This window comes from Pristiophorus japonicus, chromosome 3 (genome assembly GCF_044704955.1).
Source record: "Pristiophorus japonicus isolate sPriJap1 chromosome 3, sPriJap1.hap1, whole genome shotgun sequence".
In the NCBI taxonomy this organism is placed as follows: Eukaryota; Metazoa; Chordata; class Chondrichthyes; family Pristiophoridae; genus Pristiophorus; species Pristiophorus japonicus.
In genome coordinates this window covers 2,347,761-2,363,177 of record NC_091979.1, presented here as the reverse complement: position 1 = coordinate 2,363,177, position 15,417 = coordinate 2,347,761, and the positions used below count along the sequence as shown (strand labels likewise).

General features: G+C 48.1%; 1 protein-coding gene across 2 annotated transcripts in view; it reads right to left on the bottom strand.

The window, feature by feature from the left end:
- Positions 1–325: 325 nt before the first annotated feature.
- Positions 326–15,417, bottom strand: part of LOC139256611 (C-X-C chemokine receptor type 2-like) — a 33,046-nt gene continuing 17,954 nt past the window's right edge. For both annotated transcript variants that reach the window (XM_070874274.1, XM_070874277.1), the window contains exon 3: positions 326–2,913. In XM_070874274.1, the coding sequence (XP_070730375.1) occupies positions 1,870–2,910 (1,041 nt within the window). In that variant the 5' untranslated portion in view covers positions 2,911–2,913 and the 3' untranslated portion in view covers positions 326–1,869. The remainder of the gene's footprint in view (positions 2,914–15,417) is intronic.

Here is a 15,417-nt window from a genome sequence, read left to right as displayed (position 1 = left end):
AGAGCACACGGGCAACCTGTCTACACCAAAATAAAGGTGGAATAAGGTCAGTTCTAAAAGTGGTTTGAATGAAGAAATATCCTGTTACAAACTTTCAGTCTGCCTTGGATGCTTTCTGGAGTACAATGGTGTTGGTCACTCTTTTCGGCAATTTGAGGACCTGTACTGCCCAATATCTAACTGTATGATAGCACAGCTCAGGGGTGTAACAATAGGACCTCCATGTGATCTGAACTGGATATCATGTCTTTCACATGTGCCCTTGTGCGCTCCTCGGTAGATTGAGCTTGGTAAGATGAGGCCAGACATGAATCATTAAGCTGCTTTATTTCACAGGCAGAAAGTGAACATACAGAGTATAAGTCAAAGCAAATTCCACTTATCTAATTCAATCTCATTTCTCTAAACACAAAATGCGAAAAAGTAATAAACCACACACAACCTGACTTATATGGCTTCTCTCGAATCTCCCATTTTAACTGGGTGTTGAGCATCTTAAGCACAGTTCAGACACATTGTTCAGCTTGCCACTAATTTAAATAAAACGTATCCTCACAATTGGTCAAGTGCTTTGCTATATACAGTGCTCATTAGACATGGAGGAGTCCTCATGCCTTTGCTCCCGATAATTAGGATCGCTGTTTCCTGAAGTGCAGCATTGCGTTGGACAGCAGACCCTATTGTTGGCTCCTATTTGCCAAAGAGGCCAAAAAGTCACACTTTGAAAAACCCAAACATTTTTTTCTGACTATTGTGGTTGGATACCATCACATTACATCATTCAGTAAGCAGTGACAGGATCGGTCCAAGTCAGCATGGATTTATGAAAGGGAAATCATGCTTGACAAATCTGGAATTTTTTGAGGATGTAACTAGTAGAGTGGACAAGGGAGAACTAGTGGATGTGGTGTATTTGGACTTTCAAAAGGCTTTTGACAAGGTCCCACACAAGAGATTGTTGTGCAAAATTAAAGCACATGGTATTGGGGGTAATGTACTGACGTGGATAGAGAACTGGTTGGCAGACAGGAAGCAGAGAGTCGGGATAAACGGGTCCTTTTCAGAATGGCAGGCAGTGACTAGTGGAGTGCCGCAGGGCTCAGTGCTGGGACCCCAGCTCTTTACAATATACATTAATGATTTAGATGAAGAAATTGAGTGTAATATCTCCAAGTATACAGATGACAATAAGCTGGGTGGCGGTGTGAGCTGTGAGGAGGTTTCTAAGAGGCTGCAGGGTGACTTGGACAGGTTACGTGAGTGGGCAAATGCATGGAAGATGCAGTATAATGTGGATAAATGTGAGGTTATCCATTTTGGGGGGCAAAAACACAAAGGCAGAATATTATTTGAATGGTTGCAGATTAGGAAAAGGGGAGGTGCAACGAGACCTGGGTGTCATGGTTCAACAGTCATTGAAGGTTGGCATACAGGTACAGCAGGCGGTGAAGAAGGCAAATGGTATGTTGGCCTTCACAGCTAGGGGATTTGAGTATAGAAGCAGGGAGGTCTTACTGCAGTTGTTCAGGGCCTTAGTGAGGCCTCACCTGGAATACTGTGTTCAGTTTTGGTTTCTAATCTGAGGAAGGATATTCTTGCTATTGAGGGAGTGCAGCGAAGGTTCACCAGACTGATTCCTGGGATGGCGGGACTGACATATGAGGAGAGACTGGATCAACTGGGCCTGTATTCACTGGAGTTTAGAAGGATGAGAGAGGACCTCATAGAAACATATAAGATTCTGACGGGACTGGACAGGTTAGATGCAGGAAGAATGTTCCCGATGTTGGGGAAGTCCAGTTCCAGAGGACACAGTCTAAGGATAAGGGGTAAGCCATTTAGGACCGAGATGAGGAGAAACTTCTTCACTCAGAGTCTAGATATAGAGGAGGATACAGATCTTCCATTCTGTGAATCTGCATTTTGTTTAATGATTCCTTTCGTAGCCAAGAGTTTGACCAGGTTCCTCCTGAATTTCACCCCTATGAATGCGTATAAGATTGGGTTAATGCAGCTGTGCAGGAATCCCAAAATTTTTGTTGCAGACAGAGCTCTGTCGATATGATTGCGCCTGTCACAACTCTCATCAATGAGTTTGCTCCTCATCAGTGTGTCGATCAACACAGTAAGATTGTACGGCAGCCAACAAATGAGAAAAGCCAGCACCACCGCTATGATGACCTTCATGGCTTTCTGTTTCTGGAATCCCTTTGTTTGACACAGTCTATGGATCGTCACGCTGTAGCAGAAGATCATGACAGCCAGCGGGATGAGGAACCCAATAGAGTGCCGCAAAAACCTGGTGGTTGTTCTCCACGTATCATCCGCTTCACCGTCGAGTATCTCATAACATATCGTTCTGCTGGAACCGGGTGGATTATATTCTCCCTTGTACAGAATAGGTAAAGACAAAACAATGGCCAGCACCCAAACAGCAGCACAGACCAGCTTGATTAGAAATGGTCTTTTCTGCTTGTGGGACTGTGTAGAGTAGACAATGGCCAGATAGCGATTGATACTGATACAAGCCAGCAACAGAATGCCACTGTAAAAGTTAACTTCCTGTAACATGCTGATAATCTTACACATGGCATCACCAAACACCCACCCAGATATGGCATCCACTGCCCAAAAGGGCAAGGTCACGGCAAAGAGCAGATCGGCTATGGCCAGATGAAGCAGGTAGATATCTGTGGACGATATTGTGCGTCGATTGTAAAGTATGACAACCATCACGAGCATGTTCCCTGTCACAGCGAGGAAACACACCAGGCTATCGACCAATGCCGTGTAGATTGATGCGGTTACAATAGGTGTACAGGGAGCTGTGTCTGGATCAAATGTGAAATATTCATAATTTTCAAGTTCAGAATTGGATATATTGACCAATTTGATATTTAGAGCGACCATTTTCTGAAAGAAACAAAAAGCAGATCAGATTACAGCCAACCTGTAATTAGTACAGTTATGTCAAATATCTATGTTAAGCAGGAATGGGGTACTGAAGTTGAATGTTCAGCCATGAACTCATTGAATGGCGGTGCAGGCTAGAAGGGCCGAATGGCCTACTCCTGCACCTATTTTCTATGTTTCTATGTTTCTATGTTTCTAAAAATGGAGAATGAGAAATTCAGGGAGGGGGTTCTCCTGACCTCCAATTTCTCCAGGGTATCTGCTGAACTTCTGCCAAAGTTGCAGTGGGAGAACCCCCACAGAAACAAGTGCTTCTTGTGATCTTCATGTGATATGTGCCCATACCCACTGACAATAGGAATGTATTTTGCTCTCCTTTCTCGAAGATACCCCTAACCCACCCCACGTACCTCTACGTCCCGCTCAATTCCCACCCAATACCATCTTAAAGGAGCAGTTTTGTGAGGATTACTAAAATCACGATCACTAAAATGAAATAGATTATCCGGTCATTATCACGTTGTTGCTTGTTGGAGCTTGGTGTGTGCAAATTGTCTGTCGCGTTTCCTACATTAGAACAGTGACTACACTTTAAAAGTACTTCATTGGCTGTAAAGCGCTTTGGGTCTACCGGTGGTCATTAAAGACGCTATATAAATGCAAGTCTTTCTTTTTTCTTTTCTCCTGATTTAATTACTTTAAATAGTTGGTTTGCCTTTTACCTGAAGTACCTAAAGCTCAATTTCTGACGATTACTGTACTCTCTTCCCTTCTGTTTGTTGTGCATTATTCTTCATACTACCTTTTCCACTTGAGCTCACCCCCCTCATTTATTAGTTTAAAGTCCTTGTGAACACTCTGGGCATCCTTTCTGTTACGATCCTGGTCCCAAGCCCAGTTCAAATGGAGTCCCAACAGTGCAGTTTCTTCCTGTCCCAGTAGTGGAGCCAGTGAGCCATGAAATGGAACTGTTCATTCCCACACCACTCCTTAGCCACGTGTTCACTTCCCTAATCAGCTTATCCTGCACCAATGTACACATGGCTTGGGTAATAGCAAAAGGGTTATAACCCTTGAGGTCTTGTTTTTTAATTTAGCTTCTATTTCCTGATACACTCTGAACAGGACCTCGTGCCTACTCTTTCCTATGTTGCTGGTCCCAACATAGACCACACTGACTTGATCCTTCTCCTCCTACTTCTCTAATATCCTTTCAAGCTGGTTTGAAATGTCCCTCACCCTGCCACGAGGTAGGGAACAGGTGGGACTCTTGATCCTGCTTATAAAGGATGCTATCTGTCCCCTAATTATTGAATTACCAACGACTACCACATTTCAGTTCCCCGCCTCCTTCCTTTGCACAGCCTCCTGCTCCATGGTGGTCATGGCCAGCATTCTGGCTGTCCTTCCAACAGTCTTTATCATTATCTTCATAAGCAGCAAGTACATTGTGCCTGTTGAATAGGATCAGTTTCTGCTAATCCTCATTCTCTATCTCACCTGGGTTCCCCTTACTCTGTACACTCATAGTCACAACAACCCCATTCTGATCCTGCCCCTCACTGTCCAGATATTCTTCCTGTTCCCTTATGTGTCAGAGTGTCTCCAACTCACACTCCAGCTCAGTGACTCTGAGCCGGAGAGATTTGAGATGGAGGCATCCACTGCAGACGTGTTCATGTGGGACAGTCTCGCTGCCCCAAACACCGAACATTTTACATACTTACTGCCTCAAGCTCACACAAACCACTACAAGTACTGAGACAAAAAAGGAGCACCGCCTTCCCCTTCTGCACCAAATTCACATTCTCACCAAATTCTCAACTTCCCATTCGGTTCCCGATGTACTCTGTTCACGTTGTGATGTGTGGTTGCGCTCTGTGCTTCAGCTAATAATCTACTTTTATACACGCACCCACATCCAATCTACAACCGCTCAATCAGCTTTCAGTTCACAGTAATTCAGGCAATCACTTACAGCTGATTGACTGACTTACATAAGAAGATAAGAAATAGGAGCAGGAGGCCACCTGGCCCCTCGAGCCTGCTCCGTCATTTAGTAAGATCATGGCTGATCTGATCATGGACTCAGCTCCACTTCCCTGCCCGTTCCTCATAACCCTTTATTCCCTTAGCACCCAAAAATCTGTCTATCTCCACCTTAAATACATTCAATGACCCAGCCTCCACAGCTCTCTGGGGCAGAGAATTCCACAGATTTACAGCCCTCTGAGAGAAGAAATTCCTCCTGTTCAGTTTTAAATGGGCAGCCCCTTATTCTGAGATGATGTCCCCTAGTTTTAGTTTCCCCTATGAGTGCAAGTATTCTCTCTGCATCCACTTTGTTGAGCCTCCTCATTATCTTATATGTTTTGATAAGATCACCTCTCATTCCTGATGTATATAGGCCCAACCTGCTCAACCTTTCCTCATAAGTCAATCCCCTCATCTCCGGAATCAACCTGGTGAACCTTCTCTGAACAGCCTCCAATGCAAGTATATCCTTCCTTAAATACAGAGACCAAAACTGTACGCAGTACTCCAGGTGTGGTCTCACCAATACCTGTACAGTTGGAGCAGGAATGCTCTGCTTTTATACTCTATCCCCCTTGCAATAAAGGCCAACATTTAATTTGCCTTCCTGATTACTTGCTGCACCTGCATACTAACTTTTTGTGTTTCATGCACAAGGATTCCCAGGTCCCGCTGTACAGCAGAATTTAGCAATTTTTCTCCATTTAAATTATAATTTGCTTCTCTTTTTTTTTGCTAAGGTGGATAGTATCACATGTTCCGACATTATACTCTCCATCTGCCAAATTTTTGCCCACTCACTTAGCCTGTCTATAACGCTTGCAGATTTTTTTGTATCCTCACAACTTGCTTTCCCACCCATCTTTGTATCATCAGCAAACTTGGCTACATTACACTCAGTCCCTTCATCCAAGTTATTTATATAGATTGTAAATAGTTGAGGCCCCAGCACCGATCCCTGCAGCACCCCACTAGTTACTGTTTGCCAACCGGAAAATGACCCATTTATCCCGACTCTCTGTTTTCTGTTAGTTAGCCAATCGTCTATCCATGCTAATATAGTACCTTCAACCCTGTGAACTTTTAACTTGTGCAGTAATCTTTTATTTTGCACCTCATCGAATGCCTTCTGGAAATCCAAATACAACACATCCACTGGTTCCCCTTTATCCACCCTGCTCATTACATCCTCAAAGAACTCCAGAAAATTTATTAAACATGATTTCCCTTTCCTAAAACCATGTTGATTCTGCTTGATTAAATTATGCTTTTCCAAATGTCCTGCTACTGCTTCCTTAATAATGGACTCCAGCATTTTCCCAACGACAGATGTTAGGCTAACTGGTCTATAGTTTCCTGCTTTCTGTCTGCCTCCTTTTTTCAAAAGGGGTGTTACATTTGCAGTTTTCCAATCTGCTGGGACCTCCCCAGAATCCAGGGAATTTTGGTAGATTACAACCAATGCATCCACTATCTCTGCAGCCACTTTTAAGACCCTAGGATGTAAGCCAGCAGGTCCAGGGGACTTCTCCGCCTTTAGTCCCATTATCGCAGTTTTCTTTATACTTTTTTAAGTTAAATTCTAAATGTTAAACTAAATTTCAGTGTGACCTACTCATCCTCTATGTACCAGAGAGTCCCATTCTCAGCAAATTATGAACATCCCACTCTGTTCATGTGCACTCTATTCGGAAGAACATAAGAATATAAGAAATAGGAGCAGGAGTAAGCCATGTGCCCCTTGGGCCGCTCCGCTATTCAATAAGATCATGGCTGATCTTTGACCTCAACTCCACTTTCCCGCCCGAGCTCCATATCCCTTGATTTTCCGAGAGTTCAAAAATCTATAGATCTCAACCTTGAATATACTCAACGATTCAACATCCACAGCCCTCTGGGGTAGAGAATTCCAAAGATTCACAACCCTCTGAGTGAAGAAATTTTTCAACATCTGAGTCTTAAATAGCTGACCCTTTACCCTGAGACTGTGACCCCTGGTTCTCGACTTTCCAGCCCGGGGAAACAACCTCTCAGCATCTACCCTGTCAATCCCCCTCAGGATCTTGCATGTTTCAGTGAGATCACCTCTCATTTTTCTAAACTCCAGAGAGTATAGGCCAAATATAAGTTGTGATCTGGTGCAAAATGTACCCTGTCACATAATTGGGCGTTCAAGGTAAACAAAGTAGTGTTGAGATAGTGTGAGGGTGAGGAAACTCTATTCTTATCTATACTTTTGTATAGTACTACCTTAACTGACCTGGTTAAGTTATTAAACCTTTTTGCAGCATAGCTTCCAGAGCTGCTGAATGGTCCATCGTGCATTTATAGTCACTTCCATCTCCTCCAATGCATTTTGTGCAGCTCAAATGTGATCTCAGAGTCCTTAAATCCCAAGCAGGGCCCCCTCCCTCTGGAGCACTTGTTGCAATAAAATGTTGGACCTGCATAGATGAGTCAGGCATTTTAGATCCTGCACAACTTTGTCCAGACATCTTTTACTATGTCAGAAACTTGCAACTGGCAAAAAAATATATTTTCACTTAATATGATGCAGACTTTTAAATCTAGTTCTTATCCACATTGAGAGTGCACTAATTCTGTTACAATTAGGGCTGAACCCAGTGATCTATTAATTTGCTTCTGAATTCACTTTTACACTTTTCACCCAGGTACGTGGCAACAGCATCTGCCGTGTCATTAACTTCCTGGTGGTGGTGTTGCTGAACTGTTTGAATTGAAAGACTATTTCAATTTGGCTGGAATACAGAGCCGTGGGTATCGGACACTCTTCAGTACATTGCCCGAGTAGCCATTATTCATGTGTGCGTCTTGACAGTGTGGTTGTGGTTTTTGACTACCGACTATCTTTTTTTCAACTGAAAATGAACGGCCAGCAGTTGAAAATCGGGGGCAGCTTGGCTGCCCCATTGAGGACCTACACATGGGCAAGCAAGGTGTTGAAATAGTTGCTACAGATGAATCCTCCATTTGGTTTGTCAATTTTAATCCATCTGTAGCAACTGCAAACTGATCGATGCATTTAAGGCTGAACTATTTGCCTTTATTCAGTAATTGGTGAGTTCCACATCAAAGTGTTAGTGAGGGAGAAGATTTTATTAATGGAGTATTAAAGAAGATCATACTGAGGGTTAAAGAAAGAAGGAGTCCCCGATACCCACATGAGGAAGGTGGGTCTCTTTTAGTGAGGGAGTTGGAAATTGTGGTCAGGAGCAACTCTGTGGTGGCCTCCAACAGTTTTCCCACTCTGGAAAGAGAGAAATGTGCAGAAATTAGGGATAGTGTTAAATCCAAGGAAGAGGCATATAAATTGGCCAGAAAAAGCAGCAATGCTTGAGGACTGGGAGAAATATGGAATTCAGCAGAGGAGGACAAAGGGTTTAATTAGGAGAGGGAGAATAGCAATCTTGTTGTGCGAGGCCCCCTGGGGAAAAGTGACCATAATATGGTAGAATTCTTTATTAAGATAGAGAGTGATAGTGTAAATTCAGAGACTAGGGTCCTGAACTTAACGAAAGGTAACTTCGATGGTATGAGACGTGAATTGGCTAGGATAGACTGGCGAATGATACTTAAAGGGTTGACAGTGGATAGGCAATGGCAGACATGTATAGATTACATGGATGAACTTCAACAATTGTACATTGTAGGGGAGGACAAAAACCCCTCATTTTACCCAGAAGGAAAAGGGCTGTGGGATCAGTCTGTGCTGTGAATTGAAACCGATGGAAGGAAAACTTTGGGACACAAATGGAGACCCCCCCTCAGTGTTTGGACTCATAGGAAAGGGAATTTAATTTGGAACTATCTACCAGAAAGTTTGAAATCCTAAAGTGCACATGGAAGAAACTATGAACTTTAATCGAATTTGGGATTTTTTTAAGGTCTGCAAGAAAAGGGGTGGGGTCAATATCTAAAGGGCCAGTTTGGACATTGGAACTAATCAAATTGTCTGGGAACTGTATACCCTCAAAACTTGCCCCTTGAAAACATTAGCATTTAAACAATGCCACATACATATTCCAACACCTTTTCATCAGGCATAGAAATATCTGGCTCAGGCCAGACTAGCACAATGGCTACAGGAGGCCAATGCAATCAACACCCACTCAAACCTTGAGTAGGTTAAGATCAGTGGGAAAAAAACCTAAAAACCTCAAACTGTTGCATTTTTCAAAATCAAAAGTCCACCAATGAGAAGAATCGACTTCAGCAGGAGAGGCGGACTGGATAATCTGGCTATAAAAAAAGGGGTTTCTGACGTAGTGAAGAAAAGAGGAGTGATGATTTTCCCTGCCCTCGTGATCCAACAACCACAACCACAGGCCTCTCGACACGGAAGGAAAACCAGTGTCCGAAGACACCAAAGATAGAAGAAACAAACCACCAGACTGCAGAAGGCACAGTAGTGAGTATAACCTCTGGTCCCCAGAACTCCCAACTCAGTTAGGCCAGGAAAGGTGGGAGGTTGGGCATTGTACTGCTAAACTGGTGTAAAGATTTTCGTTGTGTCCGTTTAGTGGGATTTAGGGGGATTGTTTTGTTGGTGTATTGCTGTTTGTTGAGTTACACCTTGCCAAATAAATTGGAAGCCTAAAGTTCCTCTTGGAATCACCTTGTCTCAGTTCTATTGTATTACATCTCCTGATCGTGAGTCTTATGTCAGAACCGTGTAAGGGAAGCTAGGAGCGCCTCGAAAACGCTCAACTGTGTGTCACAGGCTAGGGAAGAAGGGGTTAGGAGTGTTTGACACTCACAGGTGCCTCACAGGCTAGGCATAAGCTGTGGGGACGCACGAGTCTCAAAACCCCCTTCATAAGCTGTGGACACAGTCTCTCCAGGGGTGCTCTTGCAGCACTCAGGGTACCTCACAGGCCAGGCATAAGCTGTGAGGGCAGAAGCCCAGAGAGAGACACCCAAGGCACAACAACAACCCTGTGAAAACCCCTTACAGAACATGGCGACCCAGATGGGACATAAGCAAACAGGAGATGTTAATATAACAGATGAGGTGATAAGAGAGGAAACTAAAATGGAGGAGAGAATTTCCTCATACATTTTTGGCAAGGTGAACCTCACCAAACCTTGGGTACAAGCCCTCACTCGGGCAGAGCGCCCAGTGGATGCTGCTGCTCAGTGGACAGCAGGGAAGGACCACAACCACAAGGTGGAAAAGGCCATCTGGCTTATCTGCCTCACCCGCCAAGTCCGAAAGCTCGACCAGCGGGTGAAGGACTTGGAACAGAGTCTTTAGAAATCAGAGGAGCTCTCTGCTATCCGGGCTGTGGTTGGGGACAACCTGCTGGCCGAATTAGCTGGGGAGCAGCAAAGGAACCGGCAGTTGGAGGAGACCTTCCGAAATAGCCGGGACTATCTTCAGTGTCAGGGCACTGAGGCCAAGGGTAGTGAGGGGTCCCTCCGGGAACAGAACTCTCGGTACACCCAGAAAATTTGGGAACTGGAGAATAAATGAAAAGACGTACAGGCAGCCTATAAAGTGGCCAGTCGCAGTGAGTTTGCAGATCACGGTCCCTGCCAGGAGAGGATTAAAACTCTCAGCCATGCTCTGACCCAGGCAAAGGGGATGGTCGCCCTGATAGGACCTGGAGGGTCCACAGGGGACAAAGGAGAGTATTGGGGGGTAGAGGAGAACCCAAAGGCAAGAGACGCCCGACCACCTCCTGAGGCACCGGTGGTTTGTCCGGTGGGGTACCAGGAGGGGCGGGGCACGCAGGTAGTAGCATACCCAGGGCTGGGGGCAGGACCAATGTGTCCCGCTCGGCAGCAGGGATGTGAGGCTCCAGCCGAGGGTTAGTTAAGGGCTGGATCAGGCGACCAGGCACTGTCTGCTGCACCGGGTATGGTGGGACAGCCGGAGGTAGAGGGACCAGCGCAGAAAGATCCTGAACCAGGGCGGATGTGCCCGGTCAGGCAGCACAAGTACAGTCCTCCACAGGGAGGTGGCCAAGGTCAGGGAGCGCTGGAGAGCGACTTTATTATTCCCCATGGAGTTCAATCATTCAGGGCCATGGTGGCCCATTTGGCCAAACTCACTCGCAGCGGGGACCCGTCTATCCACTTCATGGAGGTGATGCAGGCCGGGGAAATTAATGGGTGTGACGAGGAAGAGACAGCCAAGCTGCTGCTCTTCTCTCTGGACAGCAAATTGTACCAGGCCCTGCTGGCAGAATGCCGGAGGGGACAGCGTACATTTACTGAGGTCCAGAGGGCCATCCTTGAGACTATGGGCTTCGATGACGGCAGTCCTTTCGAACAGGTCGAAAGGACAAGGCAGCTCGCAGGGGAAACCCCGCAGGCGTTTGCGGACAGGCTGTGGGTGGTATACCACGCAGCCTGTGGGGAGCTCCTCGACCGGGCGAATCTTTCCGCGGTACAGACTGGCCGCTGGCTGAGGATGCTGGTGGCAAACTGCTTGCCCTGGCTCAAGGCCAGGGCAGAACTGTGGTTCGATTCCCGGGACCCCAACCTCACCGAGGAAGCAGTGGTCAGGCAACTGGCACTGGTCCAACGGAATGGAGGAGGGGAGGAAGAGAAAACCTCCAAAGGTCGGGTAAATGAAGTAAAGCCCAACTCGATTCCCAAAAGGGAATGGCACCAGGAGGGTGGCCGCTCGATTGATAAGGAGGGTGTGTGCTACGGGTGCGGGAAAGCTGGGCATTTTAAAAGGGATTGCAGGAGCCCAGTGAAGAGATATGGGGGGAGAAGTCCTTCAGGAGCCGCCCAGAGTGGGGGAAGTGGAGTGAACTCCTCACTATCCCTTGACCAGATAGTAGCTGCAGTGAGGACAGCGCTAGAGGGGACTGGGAAGGTAGCCACGGCAACAGGCAGGGAAGCACCAGCAACCCTGCCAGTACAGAGACCGTGACTAGCCCAGACCCAGCCTGCATACCTGTGCCCACTAGAATATGACCCCTGGGGACGACCCTGGGTCAAGATGGAGGTTGAGGATGTATTGGGTGCCTACCTTTTGGACACTGGTGCTTCCAGCACGATAGTCCATTCGGAGGACCCCGCAACCTCACCTCTATCAAACGGGGTGCCGTATCAACTAGTTGGGTTCACAGGTAATGAGAAGGCTGGGTTTTTCTCAGTCCCGCTTGCAGTTCGTTTAGGAGCGCTCCAAACACAATGGAAGTGCGTCCTGATGAACTGGGAGCAGGTGGGAAAAGGGATCTTGGGGGCTGATTTTATCATCGCTCGCCAGATCCTAGTAGACTTGAGGAATCACTGTCTATGGGGCACAGTGGGCACGGGAGCAGAGGGAGAAGTCATGGTTATTGATAAGAAACAGGGAAAAGGGACTCTGTGTACAATGAAGCCAAAAGGGGGTTACGACCTGGAGGTTCTGGTCAGTAACACCCCGGCCGAGTACCGGGACTATGTGCAAGCAAATCTTGCAGCATTTGCCACCCATAAACACGACTGTGGGAGAGTCACAGGAGTGGAGGTTCGAATAGATGGGGATCCCATGTCCCGCCCGCAAAAGCAGTATGGCTTTCCCCGAGAGGCAGAAGCAGACTTGGAGACAGCTTTAAGCTCGCTTGTCGAGCAGGGTGTTTTGAGACCCATAGCCACCCATGTCAACTCCCCGCTTTGGCCGGTTAGGGAACCGGATAATTCTTGGAGGGCTACGGTGGATTATAGGGTGCTCAATAAAAACATCCCAGCTTGTGCCCCCACAGTAGCGGCGGTTGTGGATCTGATCGGGGAAATCCCTGCATCCACAACCACGTTCAAAGTGTTGGACATATCCAACGGGTTCTGGTCTATCCCTGTACGGAGGGAAGACCAGTACAAGTTTGCCTTCACCTTCCGGGAACAGCAGTATACATGGAGCTGCCTCCCACAGGGCTTTCATAATAGTCCCAGCATCTTTCACCAATGCATGGCGAATTGCTTAAAAGGCTTCAGCCAGCCACACCAGCTGGTCCAGTATGTGGACGACCTGTTGTTGTTCACAGACAGCAGTGAGGAACACGGTCCACTGCTGGCCGAACTGCTGGTATTACTGAAGGAAGGGGGTTTTAAAGTTAACCCCAAGAAAGCCCAGTTAGGTCTAGGAGAGGTAAAATTCCTGGGCCTGACGATAAGGGCAGGAGAAAGGGCCATTGATGAGGCTAGAAGAAAGGCAGTGCAGGAACTCCCTGTCCCTAGGGATGTGTCGGGGGTAAGGTCTTTCCTGGGAATCACTGGCTACTGTAGGGACTTCATCGAGGACTATGCAGCCACTGCCGCCCCTCTGCTCAGACTCCTACATAAGGGGGTCGAGTGGGAATGGGACAAGGGCTGTGAGGCAGCATTTGTCCGTCTTAAGAGAGACCTGCAGGTAGCACCAGCCCTCGGGGCAATTGATGGGGGGGAGGAATTCTTCCTGGAGGTGGCAGCCAGTGGTGACAGCTTAAGTGCAGTGTTGCTCCAGGGGTGAAACGGTCAGCTGAGACCAGTGGTGTACTCCTCCAGGGTCCTCACGGAGGCAGAAAAGGGATACTCCAATTGTGAGAGGCACTTGCTTGCCACCCACTGGGCAGTAAAGAGAGCTCAGATCTTTACCGGAGTATCCCCCATTACACTCCTCACCCATCATACCCCGACACAGATGCTGTTGGACGGGAGGATTAAGGACGGGACAGTGAGCAGTGCTAGAATCACTCGCTGGACCCTCCTCCTCTCCCAAATGACTTTAAAGGTCAAGGGCCTCTGCGAGCCCAGGCTCGCAGCAAATTTAATCTATTCAGGGCAGCCGCATCGATGCTCTGTGGAGGGAGTGTGGGACATTAACTTTGGATTTCGGGCAGGGATACACCCCACAGGCCACGAGATCTATGTTGATGGCTCCAGTTCAGTGTCCACGGGTACAAGACTCACGGGCTGCGGAGTTTGGGATCCCAAGGCAGGAATTGCCTTGGCTCTTAAACTCCCATGCACCCTGAGCGCCCAGCAGGCGGAACTCTCGGCGGTGATGTATGTGGTCACACACCCCGACGAATTCCCTACCCCATACACGATTTGCTCGGACAGCATGTTCACTTGCAATTGGTGTACAGAGTATCTGGCGATTTGGTCACGCCGGGGGTACACCTCTGTGGATGGGAAGCCCCTTGTGACCAAACCCCTGCTAGAAAAGATCGTGGCTGCAGTGGGAGAAACCGGGGATGTATATATCCATAAGGTAAAGGCCCACTCCAAAACTGAGCCACGGGGGGAAGGTAACCAGCAGGCAGGCCTGCTGGCAAGGGAAGGTGCTCGCACAGGTCGCCCATGGGACCCATACGAGGCAGGCAGGATAGCAGCAGCAAGAAGCAAGCCAGGGACACAAGGGAGCGCAGGGGCAGCTGTGGCCCTGGACCTTAAAGTAGTCCAGATGCAGGATCCGGTCCTGAAGGCTGCCTTGGCTGCTATAAAAAGGGGGGAAAAGGCGGAGGGCCCATACAGTGCTGTAGATATTGCTGTGCGGGAAGGCATGTTGTTTAAAGGGGACAAATGGGTAGTGCCCCCACAACACCGGAGGGAATTCCTTCAGCTGGCCCATGAGGGTCCAGGTGCGGGACACCCTGGGCCAGAATCTACCTGGCAACGGGTAGAAAAGGCAGGGTGGTGGTCAGACCTCCGGGAAGACGTTCGCAACTTCTGTGCGGGCTGTCTGGTTTGCGCTGCAAACAATCCAGACCCTCAGAAAAGGAAGGCGTCTATAGGACACGTCAGGCGGGTAGAGGGACCATGGCAGTCGATCCAGATCGACTACATCGGACCCCTACCGGCCGCCCAGGGAGGTTATAAATACTGCCTTGTCCTGGTGGATGTGTTTTCCAAGTGGGTGGAAGCCTTCCCTTGCCGAACAGCTACCGCGGTGGGGACTGCGAAAATCCTGGTGAGGGAGGTGTTCTCTCGGTGGGGTCTACCTCAAATCGTGGAGTCCGACCGGGGAAGCCACTTCACCGGCCAGGTGATGCAGGCCACCCTAAAGGTGCTGGGGATAAGAGCCAAATGGCATGTCGCCTACAACCCTCAGTCCTCAGGCCCCGTAGAACGCCTGAACCGGACCCTAAAGGAAAGGCTGCGCAAGGAGACGGGAGACTCACCGAACAAGTGGGTGGAGGTCTTACCGTTGGTCCTCATGGGAATCCGGGCCAGTCAGTCAAAGAGCACAGGGTACTCACCCCATGAGCTGATGACGGGCCGGATCATGAGAACCCCAGTGCATGTGTTGGTGCCGGTTCTCACCGAAGGGCAGCTCCGAGAGGTAAACCGGGACCGGTTTGTCAGGAACCTGTTTGAACACCTGAAACAGATTCACTGGCAGGCTGCTAGTAACATGGGCAGACAGCATCAGAGTAACCGATTGCTGCTAGAACCCAGCAAACACCACGAATGGGAGATAGGGGACCAGGCCATGGTGAGGAACTATGCTCGGGTCGGGGTTTTTGAAGC